General features: G+C 31.3%; 3 protein-coding genes and 1 long non-coding RNA gene across 4 annotated transcripts; all 4 read right to left on the bottom strand.

The window, feature by feature from the left end:
* Positions 1–132: 132 nt before the first annotated feature.
* LOC136999307 (uncharacterized) lies at positions 133–3,605 on the bottom strand. Its single transcript, XM_067352990.1, has 5 exons — positions 3,423–3,605; positions 3,030–3,309; positions 2,536–2,869; positions 1,834–2,200; positions 133–1,642 (listed from the first exon to the last, which is right to left on the bottom strand). The coding sequence occupies exons 2-5, from the start codon at positions 3,169–3,171 to the stop codon at positions 1,085–1,087; spliced, it is 1,401 nt and encodes a 466-aa protein (XP_067209091.1). The 5' UTR covers positions 3,172–3,309; positions 3,423–3,605; the 3' UTR covers positions 133–1,084.
* Positions 3,606–3,986: 381 nt separating this feature from the next.
* LOC136997628 (uncharacterized) lies at positions 3,987–8,079 on the bottom strand (the record flags this gene model as incomplete). The annotated part of the gene is made up of 5 exons (XM_067348517.1): positions 3,987–5,553; positions 6,092–6,458; positions 6,770–7,100; positions 7,351–7,630; positions 7,732–8,079. Coding segments are annotated over 5 exons (1,896 nt in total), but the record flags the coding sequence as incomplete, so codon positions are not given.
* Positions 8,080–9,404: 1,325 nt separating this feature from the next.
* On the bottom strand, positions 9,405–12,574 carry LOC105669491 (uncharacterized). Its single transcript, XM_067348504.1, has 6 exons — positions 12,556–12,574; positions 12,127–12,467; positions 11,734–12,013; positions 11,233–11,566; positions 10,520–10,886; positions 9,405–10,332 (listed from the first exon to the last, which is right to left on the bottom strand). The coding sequence occupies exons 1-6, from the start codon at positions 12,572–12,574 to the stop codon at positions 9,796–9,798; spliced, it is 1,878 nt and encodes a 625-aa protein (XP_067204605.1). The 3' UTR covers positions 9,405–9,795.
* Positions 12,575–13,507: 933 nt separating this feature from the next.
* On the bottom strand, positions 13,508–15,874 carry LOC105669490 (uncharacterized). Its single transcript, XR_010889711.1, has 2 exons — positions 15,214–15,874; positions 13,508–14,458 (listed from the first exon to the last, which is right to left on the bottom strand). It is a non-coding gene; the product is annotated as an uncharacterized lncRNA (long non-coding RNA).
* Positions 15,875–16,391: the final 517 nt, after the last annotated feature.

Raw genomic sequence — 16,391 nt, 5'->3', positions numbered from 1 at the left:
ATATCATTGTGTATATGGTATAAATTGTAAAAAGGAAACATATTTACTATATCATATTCATTTTGCGGGATATTCCCCGAATGAACAAATTGTTTAAACTAAAGTGAAGGAATAAATAAAATATTGACCAAATTAAGGTGAGATTTGCTTTTCTATTATTATGTCTCTCTGTCCATTATACACCTTATTTTCAACATCCACAACATATACATATACAAAATATTTAAAGAAGCAATATACGCATAGACGAATAATTGTACGCAAAACGCATTTTCGTCGAATTGCAGATTTTTTAATCAATTTTTAGTTGACTTTTATATATTTGTGTACATAAATTTGTAGTTTCAAGCGATTAAAAATAAAGAATTAAAAAAAAAACTAAATTTTAGAATTGCTAATGCCCTGTCTCAACCGAAGGATGAACTTGTGTCTCATCCGAGTGAATAGTTCGACAAGTTAAAGTTATACCGAAGCTTCTAATCATGTCAACTGTATGAAATAATTTTTTTTATACAATTAATCCATTTTTTAAAATTGCAAACTTCTGGTTTTTAGGTTGCCAACATATCTTTCTTTTGTCGTTATAATACGCAATGAACGTTTGAAGTATCTGAGACAACTTATGTGAATATATTGTGCGATCTGATGTACATCAACAAGGATTTCGGATATCTCGGTCGAGTTCGCAGCATGTTTGAATTTAAAAGATTTGAACACTATTGTTTACAATTGCTTCTCAATTATTAAAATAACTCCGATTGACGATATATAATGATATATCTCGCGATGCATTTTTTTTCATCCGTTATTTTGACCAGCGCAATTAATTATCTGTGTAGATAAGATATTTATAATTGAAAAATATTGATCAAAGAACTTCATTATAGAAGATTTCTTCATAAAGTCTGATATATTTATCCTAGTAAACAGAATGCTAACATTCGGCTATCTGCTGGGTGTAAAAATAAGAAAGTGAAGAAAGTCAGAAAAACCGAGATATCCAAAGTTTTTTTGCTTATATATTGAGAAAATTAAAAAATTAAATTTTACATTAAGTTGATTTTTTAATCCTAAATTAACATTGTTAAAATATAGTATCTATTTTAGCTTTCTTTTTATTTCTTTCGTTCTTCTTGATTTTTTTCCAATTTTCAGATCTGTTAGCGGACCTAGCAATCACTAATTCCAGAATGAAGACTATAATAGCGAATACATGTCCAAGTATGAGAAAGTAGAAGCTGAACGCCAGTTGTTTCGGCAGCATCACTTTAAAGCCTTTTCTTCTCGCCAAACTTTTTTTTCTTCTTCGTGTTATCTCTAAGAGACTCTCCCTTTGAGTTTTCAGTATCAAACCGGCCTGACTCATCAGTTGAATAATGTGGTCTACCTGATTGTAAAGTGGCCAATCCTCGCGGGTGACATATGACTGTATCACCTCGCGTAGCGTCCTCGACATGGTAAAACGTCCACCTTGAAATCTATAGTACATGTGGAAACAATCGCCGAGACACGCGGCGGTCGACGAATTTTCGACGTGTTGTCTGCACTCGTCGTATGTGACTCCTACAAAACGCGATTCGAGAACAGGATCGCCTAAGAAACTTTTCAGGTTTGCCGGTCCGTATATAGTGTATCCAGCTCTCTAAATTAGAAGAAAATTTTAATAAGTCGATTTATACTAGTCGGACGATATCAATAAGATATTCTTGAAAAATATTTATTAAAGAATAATATGAATTTAAATTGCGTTTGTCGTATTCTTTCATGCAAATTTAGATTTGCCGATGAGTACTCAAACAGAAGCAAACAATAAGACAAGATTGTGATTCTTACCTTAAGGCCTTCAACGCTGTCGATATCGCGGACATAAATCGGCAGCGTGAGCAAAGATGATAAATGACTTTGGAATAGAGCGCTTATGTTAAGAAACAAAATGAGTGCCATGCATAGAAAGATTCTGGTGGAATTGACTTCGGGTGGTCGGAAAACTCCCACGCAGACCATAAGTCTGATCACTTGCAGTCCTGCCTTCACGTATCCATCGTTCTTCACAAATATTATATAAATAAGCAGACATATCATGATTAGTCCCATTATTACTCCTGGCGACATAAACGTTATTAACCTGGTAAATTCTGAAATTGTTGCGACCGGCTGCGTCACCACACAAACGCCTGACTTTGTGTGAGGATACGTGTATCTGAATCCAATAATTGTTATTAAGATAATCAATAATTCATTATTTACTGCATTATACATGAAAGTAATCTATATTATTAATTATTTTGTGCAGTCTATAACAACATTTACTTTTTAACCTTAAGAAGACTTACGGTAAATTAATAGCCTTAATGTAGAAAATAAGATACAGAATTAATAAATTGTTTAAAAATATAATATTTAGATGGCACAAATTTATTTAATTCAATTCTTATACAAATTCTGCACGATCGGGATCTCAGAAATCAAACTTTCCGCAAGGTTTCTTAAGATCAGAAATTATTTTCTGTTTCTGTAGTTGATGTTAAAACGTACTTGACTTTCCATAATACGAACAAAGATCTCGTGTTCATGCCTATGTCTACTTCACCATCGCTTATAGGTGCCATCATGTCCTCAAAGGTACCATTGGGCCCAATACCGCCGAGCGCATATGGGGTGGCATTATAAAGCATGACATTGAGAGACGCTTGTATTTTGAATAAGAGTATTTTGATAATTTCACTGTTATCACCGAGAAATTTCTCGAGATCCGGTGCAGATAAATTGACCTTTATAAACGGTTTTACTTCAACGGCATTTAATCGAACAAGATAATTCTTTAGATTGTCAGTTTTATCAAAGTCCAAATTATTGCATATTGTTCTGTCTAAACATACAACGATTATTGTTAAAATTATGAAAAATTGTATAAAGTAGAAAATTTCTTTTTGCGAGTGACATACGAATTCTGCTATCTTTATGGCGTCTGCTTATAATTATTAAAAATAATTCTATTAAAAACAATAATCTAATCAAGAGATACGTACTGTGCACGAATCTTCGTTTCATTATTATATAAGGATGGCCATTTCGTCCATTGACACGTTCTACTTCGTTCCAATCGGGCGGTGTACTGTTCGAATACGGATTATGCGTGTAATAAAAAATCCCGTCCGGTTCGACGCACATGAAGATGACCGAGAGCAAGTCATATTTCCAAGCAGTCCAGAGAAATGAACGAGCGTTTATGCAACCCCGAGATTCGGTCTCCGTATCAACCAAGATAAAAAATCCGTCCGAATTCGCCCACGGTGAGTCCTTTGTTTTCTACGTAAAAGATGCAAAAAGAATTTCTAATCTTAATTACAATTAATAAAGAAGACTCTATGAAATTCCTTGTTTTTTATATTAACTTATTAAACTATTATGTTATCTTTTACCTGCAAAATCGATCGCAATATAGGCTGAGAAGATGCCACTAACACGAAGCGGTGCACTTTTCGAAGAAAATTAAAGAATTTAAAATTCTGATACAGTGTGAAGGAGTATCTTGTCAAGGCATACTTTTCTAGAGCGTTAAATCGAGAGCTACCGGTTTCCCCAATCAGAGCAACCGGTACATTGGCGAATAATGCTCTTCTAAGAAATTCGTTATAGTCTCCGCCTAAGAGTAAAGTTAACTCAGGCTCTAGTGGTCGACACCAATATAAAATCGATATCTTTAAAGTTAATATAGTATTAATTGTACCATAACAGAATGTATGCGTTTTTATATAAATGCCCGGTAATCAAAATGTTAGTAATGTTGGCAAATTTGATGAAATCTGCTGTTAATCTGTCAACATTGCTAATATTTAGCTGTCTGGATATACGTACTCGTATCTTTCACATTATAATGTATAATATGTACAGAACAGCTTGGGAAATATTTTATTGATTATTATGTTAAATAATTTTTGAAAATATAACTTACCGTTGCCTCGACTAAGTTTTCATAACGATATATCGTTTCCGATGTAACATTATCATTGGTAAGATTAATAGCAGATACATTTATGATTAATAACGAGAGAAAACCACTGAGAAATATGTTTGACATGCTTTTAAGAGTCTTACTTTATAGTTTAATAGTAACTATTTCAATTTTGTTTTAGAATTTTCTTATAAAGTAGATCTGCGAATACTGTGTTTTTTTTGAAAAATGATAACGTGACGGGCACGTCCTGATTATTTTGCTTTTTGTAGACAAATTTCCATCATTTTTACTTGCGTAATCGACCGATTATACTTAGATAATCATCTGTCATATTTTAACTGTCATTATAATGGGCGAAAAGATAATTTTTACGCTTCTGACCATCTGATAAGGAGATAACGTATTATTGATGTGAATATGACGAGCAATTATTAAATAAGAACACTGTAATGTCAGGAGGAATATATCTGCAGTAACATCGATTTTCTTTGATGTATCTGTATGATGATAAATGAATGATAAATGAATATATCGATGTTCCTTCCGTATAATAAATGACGAAATATATAATCTTATTTCATTAGATCTTAATTATGACAAATTCAATTATAATCTTATTTTTATCTAATTATAATCTTAATAAATTTATTTTATTATATTTAAATTATTTATTATTATTAATCAATTTTTTTAATTGGGAAACGCGTTTGATATATCTGCTCTGCGAAGTAAAAAATGTCAATGTACGGTATTTCGGTTTTTGAATCAAAAAACGCGTGCGTAATTGGTATCTTAACTTTCTGAAGTAAAAATTGTATTTTTTGCATTATTCTATTGTTTTTTTTATATAAAAAAATTGTTCAGCTGAAAGTAAAATTAGGAGAAAGAAATTGGGAGATTTAAATTTAATTTTATTGTGTTTTCTTCTGTATTATTTTTATTTATCTTTTTTAAATACAAGTATCTTATTTAATTGTTATAATAATCTATTAAATTCTATATAAAGTCAATTTTTTTATCCAAAACTAATATTGTAGAGGAATTTCTCTATTTATTATAATTTCTTTATTTTCTTTGTTACTCTTTACAATCCTTTTCCAGTTCTTAGGCTTGGAAGTAGATCTACCAACTACTAGTTCGAGAATAAACACTATAATAGCGCATGTATATCCAATTATGAGAATGTAGAAGCTGAACGCCAACTGCTTCAACACCATCACCTTAAAGCCTTTCTTCATCGTTTCTATTGTTTTTCTTCCACGTATTATCTCGAGGAGACTGTCAGCTCGCGATTTTTGAAACAAACCGGCTTCGTTCATATGTTGAAAAAGTTGATCTACCTGGTTGTACAGCGGCCAATCCTCGCGCGTGACGTAAGAATGTAATATCTCGATCAACATATTCGATTTGGCGAGATCTTGACCTTTGATTGTGTAGTACAAATGAAAGCAATCGCCGAGACACGCTGCGGTTGACGAATTCTCGACGTGTTGTTTGCACACGTCGTTCGGAACTTCAACGTAACGTGATTTGAGTTCAGGGTCGCTTATGAAACCTTTCAGACTTGATGATCCATATAAAGTGTAACCAGCTTTCTAAATTGTAAAAAGTCAATTGAAGTAATTTTTCATCAAAATATTAACAAGTTAATTAAATATTACGATATTAGTAGGAAGTTATGAAAATTAAAAATGACAGGGCTTAATAAATAATAAAATTATAAAACGATAGGAGCAAAATGAACCAAACCGCTAGGTATCAGTGCGATCGAACTTGTATTGTGTTAGAAAAACCATTAATATACAAACGTTTCAACCTGTCATCAGGCTACCATCAGTGTCAATTACATACATATATGAAATTTATTTATTTGACACTGAGGATAGCCTGATGACAGATTGAAACGTTTGTATATTAATGGCTTTTATAACACAATACAAGTTCGTTCGCACTGATATCTAGCAATCTGGCACATTTTGCTCCTATCGTCATATAATTTAATTATGAAAATATTTTTATTTCTTTGAAAAATATTTTATTGGAAATATTGTGATTTTATTTCTATACTATTTGATATAAACTTAGTTTTGACATCGCGCCGTACAAACAAATAATAAAAAGTTTTATTCTTACCTTAATCCCTTCTAAGGTGTCAATATCACGTATATAGACCGGCACAGTTAGCAAAGATAACAGGTGACTTTGGAAAAGAGCACTCACGTTCAGGAACAGAATGAGCGCCATGCATAGAAAGATTCTGGTGGAACTGATTTTCGGCGGACGAAACACTCCTACGCAGACCACGAGTCTGATCACCTGCAGTCCGGCCTTAATGTATCCCTCGTTCTTCGCAAAAATTAGATAAATGAGCAAACATATTATGATCATGCCTGCTATTACTTCCGGCGACATAAATGTTATTAGCTTGGTGAACTGTGATATTTCTGGGATCGGTTGCGTTATCACGCAAAGACCTGATCTCGTGTGGGGATACGTGTATCTAAATATAACAAATGTTATTTCTTATTAGTAACATTATCAAATGCTGCCTGTTAATTATTTTTATTCTCATCTACATAAAACGCATAAGAATAAACTATTTCGTTAAAGTGTTATTTTTACATTTCTATATTAAAATCTTCAAGAAGACTTACGATAAGCTTGATACATAAAATGTCATTTAGAATTTACAAATTTTTCTAACAAGGTATAGCAAAGATGTTAAATACGGTAGAAATTAAATTACATCGACGCGATTCCTCTGAGTATCAGAAATGATTTTCTATTTTTACGAATAATGTCGAGACGTACTTGACTTTCCACAATACGAGTAAAGCTCTCGTGTTCATGCCTATGTCAACTTTGCCGTCGCTTACGGAGGCCAGCAAACCTCCCAAAGTACCATTGGGTCCTATGCTACCGAGATCGTAGTGTTTGTAATACACTTTAACTGTTAGAACCGCTCGTAGTTTACCTACGAGTATTTTAATGATTTCACTATTGTCACCGTGAAATACATCTGCATTCCGTGCAGATAAATTCAATGTTATAAACGGTTCCATTTCAACAGCGTTTAATCGAATTTCATATCCCTTCAGATTACTTGTTTTATCGAAATCCATATCCTCGCATACATTCTGGTCTAAACACAATGATTATTTTTCATATTATTTATATTGTTAATTTGCACAAAATATTATAATACTAATTGTGTTTAATAAACTTGCGCTATGTAAACGTTAATAATTTTTTAAGTTTGAATCATACATAGAAATCTTGTTTTCGGCAATTTACAAAATTTATATAAAATAAATAAGTAAAATACTATTTTAGATTAAAATTATTAACAATTTATATATGCATTAAAGTGTTTCATTAAAAAAAGCGCTTACCGTACATAAATTTTTTTTTTAATATTATCACAGGATGGCCTTTTCGTCCTTTAGCACGTTCTACTTCGTCCCAGCCAGTCGGCGTACTGTTCGAATATGGATTATACGTATAATAAAAGATTTCACTCTGCTCAATGCATATGAATATAACTGAGAGTAAATCATATTCCCAAGCAGTCCAGAGAAATGAACGAGCGTTTATACAGCCTCGATACTCGGTCTGCCTGTCGATCAAGATAAAAAATCCGTCCGAATTTGCCCAAGGCGAATCCTTTATTTTCTATATGTGAGATTAAAGAAAACTGTTATCTTTATCTAATAAAAAAAATTTGCGTTTTACATCAAACTATTTATTTATTAGATTATTATATTATTTTTTACCTGCAAAATAGATTGTAATATGGGCTGAGAGGATGCTACCAACACGAAACGGTGCAGTTTTTGAAGAAAGTGAACGAAATTATAATTTTCATACATTTTGTACGAGTATCTTGTCAGAGCGAATTTCTCGAGTGCGTTATATCGATAACTACCGGTTTCCGCTACTAGAGCCACAGGTATATTGCCGAAAAACGCGTGTTTCAAAAATTCATCGCAGTCTCCACCTAAAAGCAAAGTTAATTCCGATTCTTCTGGCCGACATAAAGTCAGAATCCTTTCCTGCAAAATCAACACAGTATGATTTTTGCAAAATAGTTTTAAGTAATTGCTTATATTTGTTTGACAAGTTAAACAACATTATTATCAATAAAATTCGTTGACATGCAATAAATTGCATATAAAATAAATAAAATTATTTTAGAGATATATTATTAATTATTTTAATAAATTAATTGAACTTACCGCTACGTCGACTAAATCTTTATAATCATACTTGACGTCTGATGATATAATATTTTTATTAATAGCGAACGAAAACACATTTGTGATTAACAGCGAAAAAAGAACACAGAATAAGCTATTCGACATGCTTTCAGAAGTTTTACTATATAGTTACATTAATGTTAGCTCTTTTAAATGAAATTTTTCTTAGAAAGTAGATTTGCGCGCGAACATCACTGTTCTGTTGAAAAATGATAAAATGTCAGACATGTCTTGCAATCTTGTGTTTTATATGTTTTTATTCCTATCTGCATTATTTATCGATTATGCTTTGATAAGCTCTTGCTTACATTTCAACTTTTATCCATTATGCTTTCATCCATTTGGATAGACAGATAACGTACATAACTTTGATATTGGCAAGCTATTATTATATCAAAGCATTATAATAAAGTCAAAACGATTATATTTGCAATAACGTCGGATTTTTTAACGTATTTAAATGATGAACAAACTGTTTAAATAAAAGTGAAAGAATAAATAAATTATTGATCAAATTAAGGTAAGATTTGCTTTTTTAATATTATGTCTCTCTGTCTATTATACACCTTATTTTCAATCCACAACATATACATATACAAAATATTTAAAGAAGCAATAGGCGCATAGACGAATAATTGTACGCAAAATACATTTTCGTCAAATTGCAGATTTTTTTATCAATTCTGAGTCGACTTTTAAATATATTTGTGTACATAAATTTGTATTTTCAAACGATTAAACATAAAAAATAAAAAAACTAAATTTTAGAATTGCTAATGCCTGTCTAGATCGTAGAATGAATTTGTGTCTCATTCGAGTGAATAGTTCGACAAGTTAAAATTATACCAAAGCTTCTAATCATATCAACTGTATAAAATAACCTTTTTATGCAATTAATCTATTTTTATCCATTTTTTGAAATTGCAAACTTCTTCTACGGTTTTTAGATAGAGAAGAACAATTCTTCTTTCGTTTGTCGCTATAATACGCAATGAACGTTTGACAAGTATCTGAGGCAACTTATGTGAGTATATTGTGCGATCTGATGTACATCAACAAGGATTTCTCTAAAAGATTGGATCACTATTATTTACAATTGCATTTCAGTTATTAAAATAACTCCGATTGACGATATATAATGATATATTTCACGATGTATTTTTTTTCATCCGTTTTTTTGACCAGCGCAATTAATTATGTGTGTAAATAAGATATGTATTTATAATTGAAAAATTTTGATCAAAAAATTTTATTACAGAAGATTTTTTTATCTAGTTTGATATATATTTATTCTACTAAACAAAATGCTAATACTGCTAACATTCGATTATCTGCTGGGTATAAAAATTCGAAAGTGGGGAAAATTGAACAAACTGAGATATTTAAAATATTTTGCCAATATGTTGAGAAAATCAATTGGAATAAAATAATATATTTTATAAAAAAACTTTATTATTGTTCTTATTTTTGGTTGAAACAAATATATTGTTTTGTGTGCGTCTATGTTGTAATAATTTATTTAACTTTACACAAAGTAGATTTTTTAAATCTAAATTAACAATATTAAAATGTAGTGTCTATTCAAGCTTTCCTTTTCTTTCTTTTGTTGTTGATTTTTTTCCAATTTTCAGATCCGGTGGCGGACCTAGCAATCACTAATTCCAGAATGAAGACTATAATAGCGCATACATATCCAAATATGAGAAAGTAAAAGCTGAACGCCAGTTGTTTCAACAACATCACTTTAAAGCCTTTTTTCATCGATGATCTTTTTTTTCTATTTCGTGTTATCTCTAAGAAACTCTCACTTTGACTTTTCAGTATCAAACCGGCCTGACTCATCAGTTGAATAATGTGGTCTACCTGATTGTAAAGTGGCCAATCCTCGCGGGTGACATATGACTGTGTCACCTCGCGTAGCGTCCTCGACATGGTAAAACGTCCACCTTTAATTCTATAATACATGTGGTAACACTCGCCGAGACACGCGGCGGTTGATGAATTTTCGACGTGCTCTTTGCACTCGTCGTATGAGACTCCTACAAAACGCGATTCGAGAACAGGATCGCCTAAGAAACTTTTCAGGTTTGCCGGTCCGTATATAGTGTATCCAGCTCTCTAAATTAGAATAAATTTTTAACAGGTCGATTAGCTGAATAATATCAATAAGATATTTTTTTGAAAAATATTTATTAAAAAATAATATAAATTTAAATTGTGTTTCTCGTAATCTTTCATGGGAATTTAGATTCGCCAATGAGTACTCAAACCGAAGCAAACAATAAGACAAAATTGTGATTCTTACCTTAAGGCCTTCAACGCTGTCGATATCGCGGACATAAATCGGCAGCGTGAGCAAAGATGATAAATGACTTTGGAATAGAGCGCTTATGTTAAGAAACAAAATGAGTGCCATGCATAGAAAGATTCTGGTGGAATTGACTTCGGGTGGTCGCAAAACTCCTACGCAGACCATAAGTCTGATCACTTGCAGTCCTGCCTTCACATATCCATCGTTCTTCACAAATAATACATAAATAAGCAGACATATCATGATTATTCCCACTATTATTTCTGGCGACATAAACGTTATTAACTTGGTGAATTCTGAAATTGCTGCGACCGGTTGCGTTATCACGCAAATGCCTGACTTTGTGTGTGGATACGTGTATCTAAAGCCAATAAATGTTATTAAGATAATTAATAATTTATTTACTGTATTAAATACATGAGAGTAATATGTGTTATTAATTATTTTGTGCAGTCTATAACAACATTTACTTTTTAACCTTAAAAAGTCTTACGGTAAATTAATAGCCTTAATATAGAAAATAAGATACAGAATTAATAAATTGTTTAAAAATTTTTAAATAGCACAAATTTATTTAATTCAATTCTTATACAAACAATTCTGAACGCACGATCGGGATATCGAATAATCTCAGAAATCAAACTTTCCGCAAGGTTTCTTAAGATCAGAAATTATTTTCTGTTTTTGTAGTTGATGTTAAAACGTACTTGACTTTCCATAATGCGAACAAAAATCTTGTGTTCATGCCTATATCTACTGTACCATCGCTCACAGGTGCCATCATGTCCTCAAAGGTACCATTGGGCCCAATACCGCCGAGCGCATACGGGGTGGCGTTATAGAGCTCGATGACAAGAGACGCTCGTTGTTTAAGTAAGAGTATTTTGATAATTTCACTGTTATCACCGAGAAATTTCTCGAGTTTCGGTGCAGATAAATTGACCTTTATAAACGGTTCTATTTCAACAGCATTTAATCGAATAAGATAACCCTTCAGATTGTCCGTTTTATCAAAGTCCAAATTATTGCATATTGTTCTGTCTAAACATACAACGATTATTGTTGAAATTATAAAAAATTATATAACGTGCCGTAATATGGAATATTCCTTTTTGCATTAGTACAAATTCTGCTAGCTTTATAGCGTCTGCTTATAATTATTAAAAATAATTCTATTAAAAACAATAATCTAATCAAGAGATACGTACTGTGCACGAATCTTCGTTTCATTATTATATAAGGATGGCCATTTCGTCCTTTAACACGTTCTACTTCGTTCCAATCGGGCGGTGTACTGTTCGAATACGGATTATGCGTGTAATAAAAAATCCCGTCCGGTTCGACGCACATGAAGATGACCGAGAGCAAGTCATATTTCCAAGCAGTCCAGAGAAATGAACGAGCGTTTGTGCAGCCCCGAAACTCGGTCTGCGTATCAACCAAGATAAAAAATCCGTCCGAATTCGCCCACGGTGAGTCCTTTGTTTTCTACGTAAAAGATGCAAAAAGAATTTCTAATCTTGATTACAATTAATAAAGAAGACTCTATGAAACTCCTTGTTTTTTATATTAACTTATTAAACTATTATGTTATCTTTTACCTGCAAAATCGATCGCAATATAGGCTGAGAAGATGCCACTAACACGAAGCGGTGCACTTTTCGAAGAAAATTAAAGAATTTAAAATTCTGATACAGTGTGAAGGAGTATCTTGTCAAGGCATACTTTTCTAGAGCGTTAAATCGAGAGCTACCGGTTTCCCCAATCAGAGCAACCGGTACATTGGCGAATAATGCTCTTCTAAGAAATTCGTTATAGTCTCCGCCTAAGAGTAAAGTTAACTCAGGCTCTAGTGGTCGACACCAAATTAAAATCGATACCTTTAAAGTTAATATAGTATTAATTTTATTATAAAAGAATGTATGCGTTTTTAAATAAATGTCTGGTAATCAAAATGTTAGTAATGTTGATTGATTGATGGGAAATTTGCTGTTGGTCAACATTGCTAATATTTGGTTATTTCGGTATACATATTCGTATCTTTGACATTATAGCGTATAATATGTATAGAATAGCTTTGGAAATATTATTTTGATCATAATTTTAAATATTTTTTTGAAAATATAACTTACCGTTGCGTCGATTAAGTTTTGATAACGATATTTTATTTTCGACGATTCAACATTATCATTGGTAAGATTAATAGCAGATACATTAATAATTAATAACGAGAGAAAACCACTGAGAAATATGTTTGACATGTTTTTAAGAGTCTTACTTTATAGTTTAATAAAGAGTAACTATTTTAATTTTGTTTCAAAATTTTCTTATAAAGTAGATCTGCGGACTCCGTTGTTTTTTGAGAAATGATATCGTGACACGTACGTCCAGATTATTTTGCTCTTTGTAGACAAATTTTCATCGTTTTTACTTGCGTAATCGACCGATTATATTTAGATAATCATCTGTCATATTTTAACTGTCATTATAATGGGGGAAGGGATAATTTTTACGCTTCCGTCTATTTGATAGGAGGATAACGTAATATTGATGTGAATATGACGAGCTATTATTGCATAAGAATATTGTAATGTCGGGAGGAATATGTATATCTGCAGTAACATCTATTTTCTTTGATGTATTTATATGATGATAAATGAATGATAAATGAATATATCGATGTTGCTTCCGCATAATAAATGATCAAATATGTTATCTTATTTCATTAGATTTTAATTACGACAAATCTAATTATAATCTTATTATTATTTAATTATAATCTTAATAATTTTTTTTTATTAGATTTAAATTACTCATTATTATTTATCATTTTTCTAAATTGGAAAACGCGTGCGCATTTGATATCTCAGCTCTCTTAAATAAAAAACGTCAATGCTTACAGTATTTCGATTTTTCAAGCTAAAAACCCGTGCGTAATTGATATCTTTGCTTTCTAAAGTAAAAAGTGTATTTTCTGCAATATTCTATTGTTTTTTTTTTTTTTTTTTTTTTTAATAAAAAAGTCGATTAGAGCTGAAAGTAAAGGAGAAAAGAATTGGGAAGTTTAAATTTAACTTTAGTGTGTTTTCTTCTGTATTATTTTTATTCATTTTTTTTTAATACAAGTATCTTATTTAATTATTATTGCAAACATTAATAGCAAATACATTTATGATTAAGAATGAGAGGAAATCCCTGAGAAATATGTTTGACATGCTTTCAAGAGTCTTACTTTATAATTTAATAGTAACTATTTTAATTTTATTCAAAAATTTTCTTATAAAGTAGATCTGTGAACACACCGCTGTTATTTGTTATAATAATCCATTAAATTCTATATAAAGTCAACTTTTTAATCCAGAACTAATATTGTAAAGAAATTTCACTATTTATTATAACTTCTTTATTTTCTCTCTTACTCTTTATAATCTTTTTCCAGTTCTCAGGCTTGGAAGCAGATCTACCAATTAGTAGCTCGAAAATAAAGACTATAATAGCGCATGTATATCCAATTATGAGAATGTAGAAGCTGAATGCCAACTGCTTCAGCAACATCACCTTAAAACCCTTCTTCATCACCTCTCTTGTTTTTCTTTCACGTTCTATCTGTAGGAGACTGTTAGCTCGCAATTTTTGGACCAAACCGGCCTCGTTCATCTGTTGAAAAATATAATTTGCCTGGTTGTACAGCGGCCAATCCTCGCGGGTGACGTAAGAATATAAGATCTCGATCAACATATTCGATTTGACGAAATCTTGATTTTTGATCATGCAGTATAAATAATAGCATTTGCTTAAACAAGCTGCGGTTGACGAGTTTTCGACGTGTTGCTTGCACACATCGATCGGAACTTCAACGTAACGTGATTTGAGTACGGGATCCCTTATGAAACCTTTCAGATTTGATGATCCGTATAGAGTGAAACCAGTTTTCTGAATTATAAAAAGTTAATTAAAATAAATTCTCATAAAAATATCAACAAGTTAATTAAATATAACGATATTGGTAAAAAATTATAAAAATATCTTTATTTCTTTGAAAAGTATTTATACTAGAAATATTGTGACTTTATTTCTATATTATTTAATATACAGTAGCAGTCAATGAAATGTAGTCAGCAGGTTTCTTCGAAATAACCTGTCCTTGATAAATACTGTAAGGTAAAAAAAATTAAATTAGGTTTATTTAGGTATATATAGATAATTAATACGAGCTAAGAATTAATTCAAGTTTACATTTATTTTCAAAAAGTGTCGTGCAGTATTTGTAAAAATGGTAAATCACCGAAAAATGATTGAAAGTAAAAAATCACATATATCACAAAATATTAGTTATTGTTAAAAAATATTAATAATGGTTATAATTATTTATTTGTTCCTATAATTGTTATTGATATACGTGTGAAATACAAATTTATTAAGCAAGTATTGTTTCTATTGTATATTGTCCTATTTTTATAAATATGTAAAAATATATTAAAACAATTCAACTAAAATGTTCTAATCAAAATTATAAGTCGTTAATAATGCCCTTTAATATAAATTTTACGATTTAGTATAGTAGGTATTTTGCTTCAGAGTTTAAGGAAAACAATAATTTTGGTGAATACATTTCATTGACCGTTACAGTAAATTTAGCTTTGGCATCGCGCCGTGTACAAACAAATAATAAAAAGTTTCGCTTTTACCTTAATCCCTTCTAAGGTGTCTATATCACGTTTATAGATCGGCACGGTGAGCAAAGATAACAGGTGACTTTGGAAAAGAGCATTCACGTTCAGGAACAGAATGAGTGCCATGCATAGAAAGATTCTGGTGGAACTGATTTTCGGCGGGCGAAACACTCCTACGCAGACCACGAGTCTGATCACTTGCAGTCCGGCCTTAATGTATCCCTTGTTATTCGCAAAAATTAGATAAATGAGCAAACATGTTATGATCATGCCTGCTATTACTTCCGGCGACATAAATGTTATTAGCTTGGTGAACTGTGATACTTCTGGGATCGGTTGCGTTATCATGCAAAGACCTGACCTCAATTGAGGATACGTGTATCTAAATATAACAAATGTTATTTCTTATTAGTAATATTATTAAATGCTGCTATTAATTATTCTCATCTACATAAAACGCATAAGAATACTCTATTTCACTAAAGTGTTTATTATTTTTGCATATTTTGTCTATATTAAAATATTTATTCTTAAGAGAACTTGCGATAAACTTGATCCAGCATAAAATGTAATTATTAGAATTTATAAATTTTTTAGGTGTATAATAGAGTGTTTCATATTTTTTTCTCTAATTTCTTTCCGTGGATCGTATAAATCCACTTAATTGAAATCTAACAAAGTATAGCAAAGATCAAATATGGCAGATTAAATTAAATCGACGCGATTCCTCTTAAGATTAGAAATTATTTTCTATTTTTATGAATAATGTCGAGACGTACTTGACCTTCCATAATACGTGTAAAGCTCTCGTGTTCATGCCTATGTCAACTTTGCCGTCGCTTATGGAGGTCAGCATACCTCGCAAAGTACCATTGGGTCTTATACTATCGAGGTCGTGGTGTTTGTCACACACTTTAACACTTAAGGTCGCTCGTAGTTTATTTACGAGTATTTTAATGATTTCACTATTATGACCGTGAAATTTATCTGCATTGTGTGCAGATGAATTAATTGTTATGAACGGTTCCATCTCAACAGCGTTTAATCGAATTGCGTATCCCTTTAGATTACTTGTTTTATCGAATTCCATATCCTTGCATATATTCTGGTCTAAACACAATAATTATTTTTCGCATTATTCATATTATTAATTTGCACAAAATATAATAGCAATTGTTTAATAAACTTGCGCT

This window comes from Linepithema humile, chromosome 1 (assembly GCF_040581485.1).
Source record: "Linepithema humile isolate Giens D197 chromosome 1, Lhum_UNIL_v1.0, whole genome shotgun sequence".
Taxonomy (NCBI): domain Eukaryota; kingdom Metazoa; phylum Arthropoda; class Insecta; order Hymenoptera; family Formicidae; genus Linepithema; species Linepithema humile.
The sequence above is the reverse complement of the archived record's forward strand: the minus strand, read 5'-3'. Positions and strand labels throughout refer to the sequence as shown.